This window comes from Parus major, chromosome 3 (genome assembly GCF_001522545.3).
Source record: "Parus major isolate Abel chromosome 3, Parus_major1.1, whole genome shotgun sequence".
In the NCBI taxonomy this organism is placed as follows: Eukaryota; Metazoa; Chordata; class Aves; order Passeriformes; family Paridae; genus Parus; species Parus major.
Window position 1 is genome coordinate 44823955 of NC_031770.1, and position 12483 is coordinate 44836437.

The 12483-nt window shown below is 35.5% G+C and overlaps 1 protein-coding gene across 6 annotated transcripts in view; it reads left to right on the forward strand.

The window, feature by feature from the left end:
- Nucleotides 1-12483, forward strand: part of RYR2 (ryanodine receptor 2) — a 378942-nt gene that overhangs the window by 91803 nt on the left and 274656 nt on the right. For all 6 annotated transcript variants that reach the window (XM_019006059.2, XM_019006061.2, XM_015621997.3 and 3 more), the window contains exon 2: nucleotides 4807-4926. In XM_019006059.2, coding sequence (XP_018861604.1) covers nucleotides 4807-4926 — 120 coding nt within the window. The remainder of the gene's footprint in view (nucleotides 1-4806; nucleotides 4927-12483) is intronic.

The following is a 12483-nucleotide window of genomic DNA, read 5'->3' on the forward strand; positions in this document are numbered from 1 at the left end:
TTGACATGAGAAATGAACCTTTCTTCTTGACTGGGTAGTATATATTTTGTGTAATCTTAGGAGGTTTGAGTAAGTTTCATAGAGAAGTCAAATAATTGCTGCAAATGAAATTAAGTGCTATTAAAGAGCTTGAAAACTTGCTGTTTAAATAATGTACCTTGAGAGCAAACCTATGCTCTTCCCTCATTGATCTGGTCTTTCAGAGTGCAGTTCTAAGGATGCAGTTTGCCAATTTATGGCTATTGCTGGCAATATTTTGGATTTAGGTGTAATTTTTAGCTGTAGAATATGCTGTGGTGCTGTTAAAAGCAAGTGGTTTGTTTTTTTTTTTAGACACTAGGGTCCTCTGCTAAATCATTCAGTATTTATTTAGTTTCTGTGAGTATAAAGATTTCATGACAAGAATTACATAATCCTTAATGAATAGATATTATTAAAAATCTTCTATATTCTGCTTTTTAACCAATAACTGTCCTTGCTTTTCCAAACTGGACATTTAAAGAAATAAGTAGGGCTTTGTGACATAGATGACATCTACCTGAATTTTTCAGAATATTTCTTGAAAAATCAGAATTCATACTGTAGTGTTCTTATCAAAGGCATGTGCTGTTTAAGTCAGTACAGGTGGTTGACATGACACAAATGCAGAATATCTTCATGCTGGGAGATATGGTATCCTTTAAACTGGGAACTGGTGCACTGGCTGAAACAATGATTCATCAGGATTAATGGGTTACTCCAGGGTGGTTCTTGCTCATCATTTTAAAGTCCTATATGTGGCTGGTTATGGAAGCTTTAGCTGCACAGTGCCTTCCACAAATTCATTTCATAGAATCATTGAATGTTAAGGGGTTGGAAGGGACCTTGAGATAGTTCCAGCCCCCTCATCCTGGGCAGGGATGCTTCACACGAGACTGGGATGCTCAAGGCCTTTTCAAACCTGGCTTTAAGCCTGGCAGGGTTGAAGCCTGTTCCAGTGTCTCATTACCCTGACAGAATATTATATTTCATGTGGATAAAAAGTTGGTACAAGTGATTGATTATGTTGTAACATTAAACACCCATGCTTGAAGTTTGTTTCTTGAACTCTCAAAAGTTTGTTTGTGTTTAGTTTACTGTGATGTCAAATAACTTAACATTTGCAGATATGTTTAAAAGGGATAAATATTCTTTTCAGGACATTTGCATTGCCTCTACCCCTCTGAATTTTCAGTCAAGTGTGAAGAGAGTTGAAAAATTTGCTTAACTTCTGAGAGCTACAGTTACAGCTGTATTAGTTATCATAATCTAATACCAGAAGATAATAGGAAGGAATAAGCCAGTTTGAGACATCTTATAATTCAAGATTTAGGAATATCTGAAAGATATTTTTCTTTCATAGTTATGTTGTACGATGCATATTTTAGTGTTCTTCATACAAGAGCAAAGTGACCTTCAGTGAAGGTCTCTTTGGTAGTGAGACTTCAGATAAGGAAATTATGCATTTTTAGCTCTCTTGATACTGGAACTGCTTATCATTTTCTGATTTGAAAACAGGTTTAGAAAAACTCTGCTGAGATGCTTATCCACTTACCAGTCTGCTTTAAAGAAATGTAATGGAATAATGTATCAATATAATTCTGCAACACAATCAAGTTGAATATCTGTAGGAACCTTTTGAACACACAGTAAATGTTGGAAGACTGAATCTAATGTGGAGCCTATATTATATAATTCTATAGTGATGGCACCAAAATGCAAAGTAACTTAGAACTCTGTGTGTGACACTCATTATCTGTAATTACCTTTCATGTTATCTGACAATGGTATGACATCTTTCTTAACCTTATGTGCCAGTTGTTTCAACACCACCTGGGCTAGAACAGTAAGTTCCACAACACTCTGACTCTGTGGCCTGAATTAAGAGAGCATTTGTGACCATCTCCATAAAAAACCAAAGAAAATATAACAGAGTAGAAATTTTACTTGTTTTAATGAACATGTCCTGCCAACCCAGAAACAAACTTTGGAAAAGGGTGTGTGAGGGTGATTTATTTTCATGAACTTGTAAGCATTCAATAATAAAAAGACTTCTTTTGTTTGCCAAGTATGTAAAAAAATAATCCATGTATGCCGTACACTGCCCAGAGAAAGAAGGGGAAATGTTTGCAAAAGGAATTGAGTAAGTTTGTGTGTCAGGAAATTTAGTAGTTGCTATATTCCTGTTCTTAATCCTCTAACAGTCAGCATCTGCATTATACATGTGTGCTTGGTAATTGAACTTAATTGGTTTGCAGGGAAGGGTATGATACATTAGGTCATTAACTAAAAGTATGACAGAGACTTGCCCCAAACCACCTTATATTTTTGCTGCTGTCAGCATGGAATAATTTTTGTAGATGGGCTATGTAGAACACTTTTCACATGTTCTCTAAAATGGTATACAATGGTAGAAAATGGGACATTACAAAACAAAATTGGTGTTTCATTTCAGTAGAAAACCTTATGTTGTTTACTTCTGGCTGTGGAGGTACAATGTTGGCATTTCCTTTAGCAACCCTTTTTGGAGACAACTCTAGCACAATGATGACAGGGTCACTGAAATTTCTATTCTGCTGGGGTGGTTACTTCAGGAAAAAGGGCTAGGGAGAGAAAGAAGGAGAATGTAATTATATAGCTTCAATCTAACACCACTATTTTTAACCTGAAAAGAAACTTTATTTGAATCAAGTGTAGTTAAGATTAGGAAATAGTAATTTAATGCTTGAAAAATAAGCTCAACCAAACCACTTGGTCTTCCCCGCAAATGCTCTGGGTTTTAATAGATGATGTTACTTTTACATAGTACACAGCAAAGCTGTTAGGTCTCTATGTGTGGTCTTTTCTATCCTTGATATTGGCCTTCAGGGATTTTTCTTTGTTAGCTATGATTTTACAGTGTGAACTTCACCAGTAACATATGCATGTGTTACGTTTTTTGGATTTAATGCCTGACTGGAAGCAGTTATTACTTTTTACCTCTACAATTGACTGTGAATTACAGCATGGGCACTGTGGCTGGTACACAAGGAAAATTGCTTTACCTATACTTACCTTTTCCATATGAGGACAATTAAAATAGGGTAACAGGAATTAATTTTTTCAAGTGTCCTATTAAGCTTTGTGAGCTTTTGTTCTTCTCAGATTGAGATACACTTCAATTTAATCTAGTTCAATTGTTTGAGTAAAGTAAATGGAACCAAATGAAAACTAGCATAATTCAGGATGTTACAGGTAGCTTCAAAATATTCAGTTTAATTTAAATTCAGGTGTTTATTTAATTTGATGAACTTTTCTGAATGTCCTTCTGTAGCAAGCTGCCTTTAAGATTAACTCCTTTTTTAGTAAACATTCCTGCTTTAATGCATGCATTTTTGTAATCTCAGCCTGTTCTGCTTCCAGTTGCATGCTTCATCCCGTAGTTCTGTTGTTTTACTTATTGAATTTTATTTACAATGTTAAATATGGCCTCTTCATAATCATTAATCTGAAATTTATTGTTGGAAAATCATAAATGTATTGGCAGAATGCATAGGGGTATGCTATTTTTTCTATTCTAAACCAGAAAATCTTTGCTAGAAAATAGACTCATTGCAACAAAATTTTCTTTCTTTAACTTGAACCATATATCTACAGAGATTCTCCAGCTGCTAATTTTGTTACTTAGAAGAACTGTGATCTCTGCCTCTGTTTTTTGGGGCTTGTTGATAAGATCTTTAACTATTAATACACAGATTTAGTCCTGTAAAATTTTAGTTAATACATGTTAAGGACTAAGGAACACAGTGTTTGCTTTACTGGGTGCAAGATATCATTGGTTCCTCCTTGTCCTAGACCCTCCTTTCTCTGAAATACTGAGCAGAGCTATGGGACAGCTGTTCCAATAACTCATTTTCCCTTTTAATTCTGAGTATTTCCTGATATAAAATCTCTTTATATGCTTGCACATTAGGATAAGCACAGAACACTTAATTGGCAAGTTCATAAAAGTCCATTAAATTCGGTATAAGATAGTGGTAGTACTTTCTCTGATAAGCTTCAGCACTCTGCTTAGTCATCATACTTTTATTATCTTCTATCATAAAGTCTTGCTTGCTCTCAGAAGTCTCAGCAAGTCACCACACCTCCTTCTCTTAAGAAGCTGTGGGTAGTTCTCTCCACAGCTTTTACCAGGAGCAGCAGTGAGTAGACACTAGCTCATTGGAAGAAAAATCCTTTATTAATTAAGTTACACAAGATTATTCAAAGATTACTTTCCAACTTACTGCAAAAACCCTGAGTTATGAGCTGTATATACAGAGTGGCTCTGAAGAGAGGAAATTTTTTTTTCTTTTGTTTACTTATTACTTTACAATCTTCTAAGCACTTGCACTAACTAGAATATGTGCAGTATATACACAAACAAATTAACTCAAATGTATATGGTACCCATCAGTTAATTGATTTGAAGCTTTTCTACTTATTTGCATTGTATGACTGACCTATGAAAGAAATACTAATTCCTCTTTACTTTGTGTGTAGTTAAAATAAAACTCCTTCTTTGACTTTTATTACCTTGACAGGCAAACGGAAAGAGCACGTATGCTGTTACTATAATTATTTTAATTGATTTGCCCACATTTACAATTCAAAATAAAAAATATGCTGAGGTTTGATTCTGCTTGTGTTTAGAGACTTAACAGTTTGTGCATTTAGCAGCGATTTTCTAAAAGCTTCCATAGGTCTTGTTGGGTCAGAAACATAATTCTCTTAAAACTAACTCTCTTTTTGCTTTTTTTGTTTTGGTAGGATGATGAAGTGGTTCTGCAGTGCACTGCAACTGTTCACAAGGAGCAACAGAAATTGTGTCTTGCTGCAGAAGGATTTGGCAACAGGCTATGCTTTTTGGAATCCACATCTAATTCTAAGGTACCCCACTGAGTGTTTTAATTGTCATTTCATGTCACGAAGCAAGAATAGTTGAAGCATTGCTTGCTGTGATTAAATATATACAAATCTGTCAAGGAGAAGGGACAAATCAAATCTGTCACTTATTTAAGGAATATTTAATGCCCATTCAAAATTCAATTGTTCCTTTGTCCTTTGGCTGGACTCTGGTGTAATGTTTTCTGTTTTGGGTTTACTTTAAAACTAGTTAGCTATAGAAGTCCACCCCAAATAATACACTTGTTATTTTGCTGGTCTGAAATCAATTGTAGTAAGCCAGAGCAACTTTTGTGTACTGCAACTCAAAAGACAAGTTGATTGCTCTGATTCTAACTCCACAGAAAAAAGAGCAATTATTATATTTACGGTAAGTTGTGTGGCATTTATATTGAAATGATTATTACTTTGAGACCTGATTTCCTATCTGAGCATAGTGCAAGTATCAAAATGACCTCATCTAACACATTTTATCTAAGCCTTCTCTAATGCTGGTATATGTGCAGTAGATAGAGTGGTTTGAAAAAATAACTTCACTGTTTATTGCAAAGGAAGGATTTTGTTTCACAATCATATATGCTCAAATAAACATTATGAAGACAAAAATGGGCCTCCTGTGGGCAGAACTTGTTTTATGGACAAAGGAATGGATATACTTGGGCATTTTATTTATATAAAGAGAAGAATGTTGTTTAACATATTTGTTTTTTCTTTAGTTGAAATATAAATATTAAATAAGAAAATATAATAATGGCAAAGCATCTGGAAAGGCATCTAGAAAGATTTAGAACAGAAAATGATGGTTATCTTCCCAGCTTTCATAACATCACTTTGATTTTCTCTGTTACTTCACAGAGTAATGCTTCATTTTCTGTCTCATCATTTTGAATGCATTATTCATAATAATAAATTTTTCACTAGGATATTAATGATTCATTATAATAGCAGTGATCTTGATGAAGTAATTCATGCTGCTCTGTTTTAAATGAATCTTTTTAACAATAAAAATGTGCTAGGATAGAAGTTGTAGTGCTAGTTGCCTGTGAGGTCTGAAAGATCTATTTAATGAATTTTGTTATCATTCGGTAAGTTTGGATATTAAATCTGCAGTCTCTCTCTCTCTCCATATAAAACTCCTGAATATTCCTGTCTTGCAGGAATACAGTGTAGGTTTCATATCAGTTTTGTATGCTTGTTTGCTGATGCTGCTTTTTCTCCTTGTTTTATGAAGCAATCTGTATTCTGCTCAGTTTTCATGAGCTTGGGGGTAAAAAAAGCAAACAAAAGAAAGCCCAAGCAGCTCATCTGCGTTTTAATTTTTAAGGGCCGACGGTTGCTAGGATGAACTCCTCTGAAGTAATTCGTAGATATAAATACTGAGGGAGCCATAAAATTATCAAATTCTTAATGCAAAGATGACTATAAATAAGAGTAAATAAAAGTGTTTTTATTCCTAATTCCTGTACCTATTGCATGTTACTATTATGTTATATAAGGAGGAACATAGGAAATATACAAAGAGGTATATGATAATTTGAAAATAGTTCCAACAGAGTTCTTGAGCCCGTTAAAAAAATTCTATGCATGTCTTAGAGGCTGTTTCCAGTTAGAGTGGGACTGTGATGCAATTTAATGCAAACAGTAGAGTGGCATCTTATTTACAGGCAGGGATCAAGGATAGGATGCAAACCCAAGCACCAGTAATAGGCCAAGCACAAGTAATAGACTTCAGCTATCATCCTGGACTTGCATTTTTGAGAATGCTTGTTACTATCCTGTGCTTTTCTCCAGTATCTTTCAGGACGTGGATCCTCACCAAGTAGCTGACATTTTATTAGCACAACTTCTTTGTGGGCACTGTCTTGCCACTAAATAACTCACTAAATAATTCACACAACTTAAACAATGGTCAAATTGAAGATATATATTGATAGAATAATTTGGTAACTACTGACTATTGACACTTACCTCTCTACAGCAATAACAGTGGGAGATAAGACACAAGATGAATGTACAGGGCAAAGTAAACAAGGAGTTCATTCACCTGTTCCCATGAGCAGGCAGGTGTTCATCCTGAGGAGAACAAGGCTTCATCATGCATCATGGTGGCTTGCTAAGGCAAATGCTGTCATTCTGAACACTCCCTGCTTCCTTTTTCATCCCCCCTGCTCTGAACACTGAGCACAACGTTGTGTGGTCTGGAATATCCCTTGGGTTTGCTGGAGTCAGCTGTTCCAGGTGTGTTCCCCCACAGCTCCTTGTCACCCCCGGCCTGCTTGCTGATGGAGGGGCCTGACTTACTGCAAAGCAGGAAAGGTCTTGACTTACTGCAAAGCTGCAAATTGCTCAAACTGACCTCATATCTTGAAGAGTAAGATAACAGATAAGGAAGACATCAGGTCTAAATTATGCATAATTTTATTAATAGGAGACAATCCTGAATATAAAACATACAGGTTTGCCCAAGATAAACGCGTGACTACCTCATCTGTAGGGGAGTAGTAGCTCAAGAAAAATATTTCTATTTCAATTTCTACCAATTTCAAAGCAGATCTATGTTTAATCCTAGAACAAAGATGATGTTCTAGGAATAGGTTGTAAGTGTCAAGTGTATAACAATATTAGATTTATAAACCATCAAAAATCTTTAACGTTGAAAAAGTTGCAGCAGCAAGAATAACAAAACACAAAGATGATGTGCTGAGGACAAAATATAAATTACTTACTTTCCTTATCTCATGCAATTATTTCTTTAGAAGATTTTATCAAATCTCTAGCATGAGTTTTTATTTTATAAGTAGGAAGAAGAAAATGAGGGATGTCTGTCAGGAAAAAAGGGCAAAAGTCTCATTGTTGTGGTTTAATCCCAGCCAGCAGCCAAGCCCGACAGAGCTGCTTGCTCACTTCCTTGGGATCAGGGGTGGGGTCAGGGAGAGAATCAGAAGGGTAAAAGTGAGAAAGCAGAAGAGGCCTTGGCTCTATGCAAGCCCTGCTCAGCGACAACAAAAACACCTCTGTATTATCAACCCCGTGTTCAGCACAAACCCAAAACACAGCCCTGTACCAGCCACTGGGCAGAAAATTGCCTCAGCCAAAACCAGCAGACCTGTAAATGTCCTTTTTTGGCGATTGTCTGTAGGTAATTTTCTTACATAATTTTTTGCAGTACTTCTAAATTCATTCCTTGTGTGGAAGACCATCTCTTTTATCAAAACATAGATTAACTTATCACAGTATAAGTTAGACCTATTTCTTTACATTTGAACGTTAGTTGCTTTCTATATATAAACAGAGTGGTAATATGAGGAAGTCCATTCATAAAAAGATTGTGTTGTCTGCTGGTGAAGTAGTTTTTCTTTAGACTTAAATAATGCATGGATTGCTGAAAAGCAAACAGGGCGGAGCTGTGTTTTAACAGCTTCTGAAAACTACTCCTTTCCATAGTGCAGAATGAAAAATACTCAGCTCTGGGTCAGTCACAAAGGTGATGTTGGTCCCTTGTGAACCACTGAGCAGAAGAGCACTGAAAGCTGAGTTATGCTTTTCTAAATGGCATAAGGGTTTGGGTTTTTTTTCCTGTTTTTATGGCAGGTGGTAAACTCATAGTAATTTCATTATGCCCTGAGGTATGGACTTTGCATCATTAAGAAGTACTGATAAAAGCTATGTGTGTTGGGCTTTTTTCCCCTCCGGAAATCTCTGTAATTTTGACTTGAGAGAGGGGAGGATAATATAATGAGGGTTTTTGAAGGCCTAAAAAGGCCTCCCAAGTTGGTTTTTGTTTTTGTGGGGTTTTTTTCCCTTCAACTTCTTGAAGAAGGTAGTGTGTGATCCTATGGTTTGAACTTTTTATACATAATAAGTTACAGGGCTGTGACCAGAGTCCAGAAACTGATAATAATTCTATTTGTAAAGTTAAGGGGGTATTTCACATGGAAGTAATATTTTGATAACTTATTTTCCATTTTGCTTTTGAAAAGTCTCTTCTGTGTCAGAGCAGAAAGGTTCTTCAGATTTGGTGCTGGACTGGTGCAGGCCAGTTGGTTGGGAATTCTGACTCCATTATCCAGAGTATGTCAGTGATGCTCCATTGTTTGTTGGCCCCTAGAGGCTACTGTTGCATAAGGGCGTAGAAAGTAAAGCCTGATGGTAAGACTGACATACTGTGCTGACAAATACAAATAATTTGATTTTTATCTTTGCCCTTTTTTTGGTCAGATGAATTGGCAGGATCTGGACAGGTGGCTATGTTTGGCTAAGGGAAGAGGGGAATGGGGGAGGGGACTGGAGAAGGTTATACCTGGCACAGACAAAGCTACATGAAAGTATGATTCTTTAGTATTTATGCAAGCTGTTTCCAAGTCAGCAGTCAAATTCTGCGTGGATGTGTCTGGAGAAGGGTGTCATCCTAAATGGTGAGACATTGGCCTGAACTCCTGTACCCTGACTGCCTCTGGAAGAAAAACTCTTTTTTCTATTTGTCTTCCAGAGTGCAAGGTCTGAAGGCAAGGGTTGCCTTCTTTTTTTCCTCTTTTACAGCAAACATATTCTCAGTGGCTAAGACAAATAATATGTCTCCAGAGAGACTGAGTCTGAAACTCTTCCTGACAGCTGGGAAACAGTATCTGCGTTGTGCACAGTTTTTGACTGTGTAAATCCAAATAGATAAAAAAACCACATATGGATGCAAGTAGATGCTTTGTGAGCAGTTACTGACATAATGAAATAGTGAATTTTTAAAAAATTGATTCACTCTGAGAAACTAGATCAGTGTTTTTTGTCTTTACATTGGGTCATTCTGTGAATGTCATTTAGTAAGGTTGGATTGGATTTTTTTTTAATGTAATTTCTATGGTTCATTTCTGTACATGTGTTTCCACTTTATCCTTTTAAAATAAGTCAAAAACTTTGTCAGGGCTTTGTAGCTGCACTTCTAGGTCCATTTTAACTGCTTTTGTGTCATGTTGCCAAAATGAATATTCCCATTTAATGGTAAAGATGGCACTGAATCTTATGTAATCTTATGTTCAGCGGACTCCATTTAGCAGGCTTTGACTAAAACTGTTGATTTTAATAATTTAAATGAAGAGAATTTATGAATACTTACATATTACTTGGCCTACTTGACATACATAAATTAGACACAGGTAGATGAGGTCTTCATAGGTGTGGATCAGACAGGATTTTGTTCAGTGAGTAATTCTTTCCCAGTAAAATGCTCTGTAGGAGTAATGTAAATAAGGACAGGGTGTTCCTCAACACTGTATGTAGTTTTATGCAGCACAGGATTTACAGATTTTTAAATATTATCTTTATTATTTATGTATCTCCAATTCAGTTTTTTACTTCTTGTAAGTACTATATAAATTTTGAGCCTAAATGCAAATTGGTACTTATATATCTCAGACCTGATTGTGATCCTTGCACTTAGTCCCAGAGCCCAACATAAATATTTCTTGAGATGGCAAGTGAATAATTTAAAATGAATGTTAAACATTTGGACTATGAAAAACACTGCCAGATCTCCATGGCTGTAAAGCAGCAACAGAAATGTGGATTTATATCAGCTGAAAATTGTGGGCATTGTTCCTAGGCATAACAATATAGTTTAGAGTATTTGTACTGTCACCTGTAACTCAGTTTTTAAAAGGGAAATAAAATGTGTGATATCAAGCAGGTCACCACAGACTAAATGGTGTAATAATAATAGATCCAATCTGTGAAACCTTACTCTTTTCATTTTTCATTATATTTCCTGTTGAAGCAGATATTTGAAATTTTAAATTCACACAGGAATGGACTATTTCTGATCTTAAAGAAATACTTGCCATCAAATCTAGTTTTGCCAGAGATATACACTGAGTTTTAGCTTAATAAGGCATTATTTGCTATGAAATACGAATTTAAAGCTCCTCCTGTCTCCAAAGTGAACAGTCGTGAATGGGAAATCATGCTCACTTATTACTATAAAAATAATACATTATTATAGGCCAGTTCTCTGGTCTATTTTGGGGCTAACCCTGAATGCTTAATACTAGCTATTTAGAACCCATGGAGTTTTATTATAGGACTTTAAATGTATTGTGTACTTGGTATTTTCTTGTCAAAATGTGTTTTACAAAAAATGTAGCACTGTAATCGATAAGGCACCTGGGGAAAAACCTCCAAAGGAAAGTTCTGAATTCCTAAATATGCTGGTAGAGTTCATGACATGTAACCTGAACATACAGTGACAGAAGCTGAAAAATAGAATCAAAATAATTTTGTAGGTGAGTTTAGTTGATGATAATACTCCAAGCAATGGCACTGAATGAAAGAATAGTACATGTGTCAATGTATCATGTGTGCTATCAACTAAACAATGCAAGAAAAATTTCAAAATCTCATTTTTTTAATATTAATGAATTGTTTCATGCTATTAGTAACATAAGCCATCCATTCAAGAAACTTAATCCAGAGTTATATAATTTATGAAATTTAATGAACAAAACTTGAGTTGTAATTTCTCCGGTCAAATATGTGGTTTGCAACTTTCTTCATGATCTAAATGTGTGTTAAAACCAACAAACCCTAAATGTTTACAAACCCACATATGATGTGGCTGTTTTGGGTGTTCTTTTCATGTTTGTTTTTGTAAGTTTTTTTGGTATTGTTTTGTTATCAGTGTTTGTTTGTTTGTACTTGCATGGTGTTTTTTGTAAAACAGATGGAGGAATTCCACTTCTGGTCTAAAATAAGTGAAGAAAAACCTGAAAAATCCCATTAAATCAATTTTCTTTTGTGACTATATATCCCAGTAACTGTTTAGGCATCTCATTACTTAAAGATTAAAAAGAAGCAGATGTTATGATAAATAATACTGTCTGAGATATGGCTGTAACACAGTGATCGTATAAAGTCAGATTTATGTGGTGTACAGTCCTCTAATTGATTTTTTAAGTTTCTAGAGGATTCTAAAAACCTGCCAGTTTGCAGTGATTTATTTCCTGAGTCCTAATATTTTTAGAACAGTATCTAGTAAAAAGGCAAGTTGCTATCATTGTATGTTGGGTTTATCTATTTGCATTTTGAACAGTCTGTTCAAAGCAGTGCCCTTATCCAAGTGCACAGTTGATGGGTTTTTGTAGTTGCATTTGTCTTTTCCCTGTTTAGCATACAAGTCTTGGGACTCCTTAATAGTCTTGGGACTATGTGTCAAGGACTGCAAACAGGTTACTTGTCTTCACCAAATACACTAACTGTAGTAAAATACAGTAAGAAAGTCCTTGAAAGATAAATAAGTGGTATATAGAGGAAATGCAAATTATTTTGAGGTAGAAGTTCTTATTTGGGTACATTCATGTCTGAGGCAAGTTAGAGCTGCTGGCTTTTCAGGGCAAGCACAACCCCAGAAGCTTCAGGCTTACTGCCTTGCCCTGGGAATCTGAACATCACAAGGTTACAAAGTTGGCATGTTCTGCCAAGTCCCCTGGAGCTCAGCATTTTAAATATTTTCTCTGAAGGGTTTAGAGTGAAATGTACTTCATTAGTACATGCAGAGTA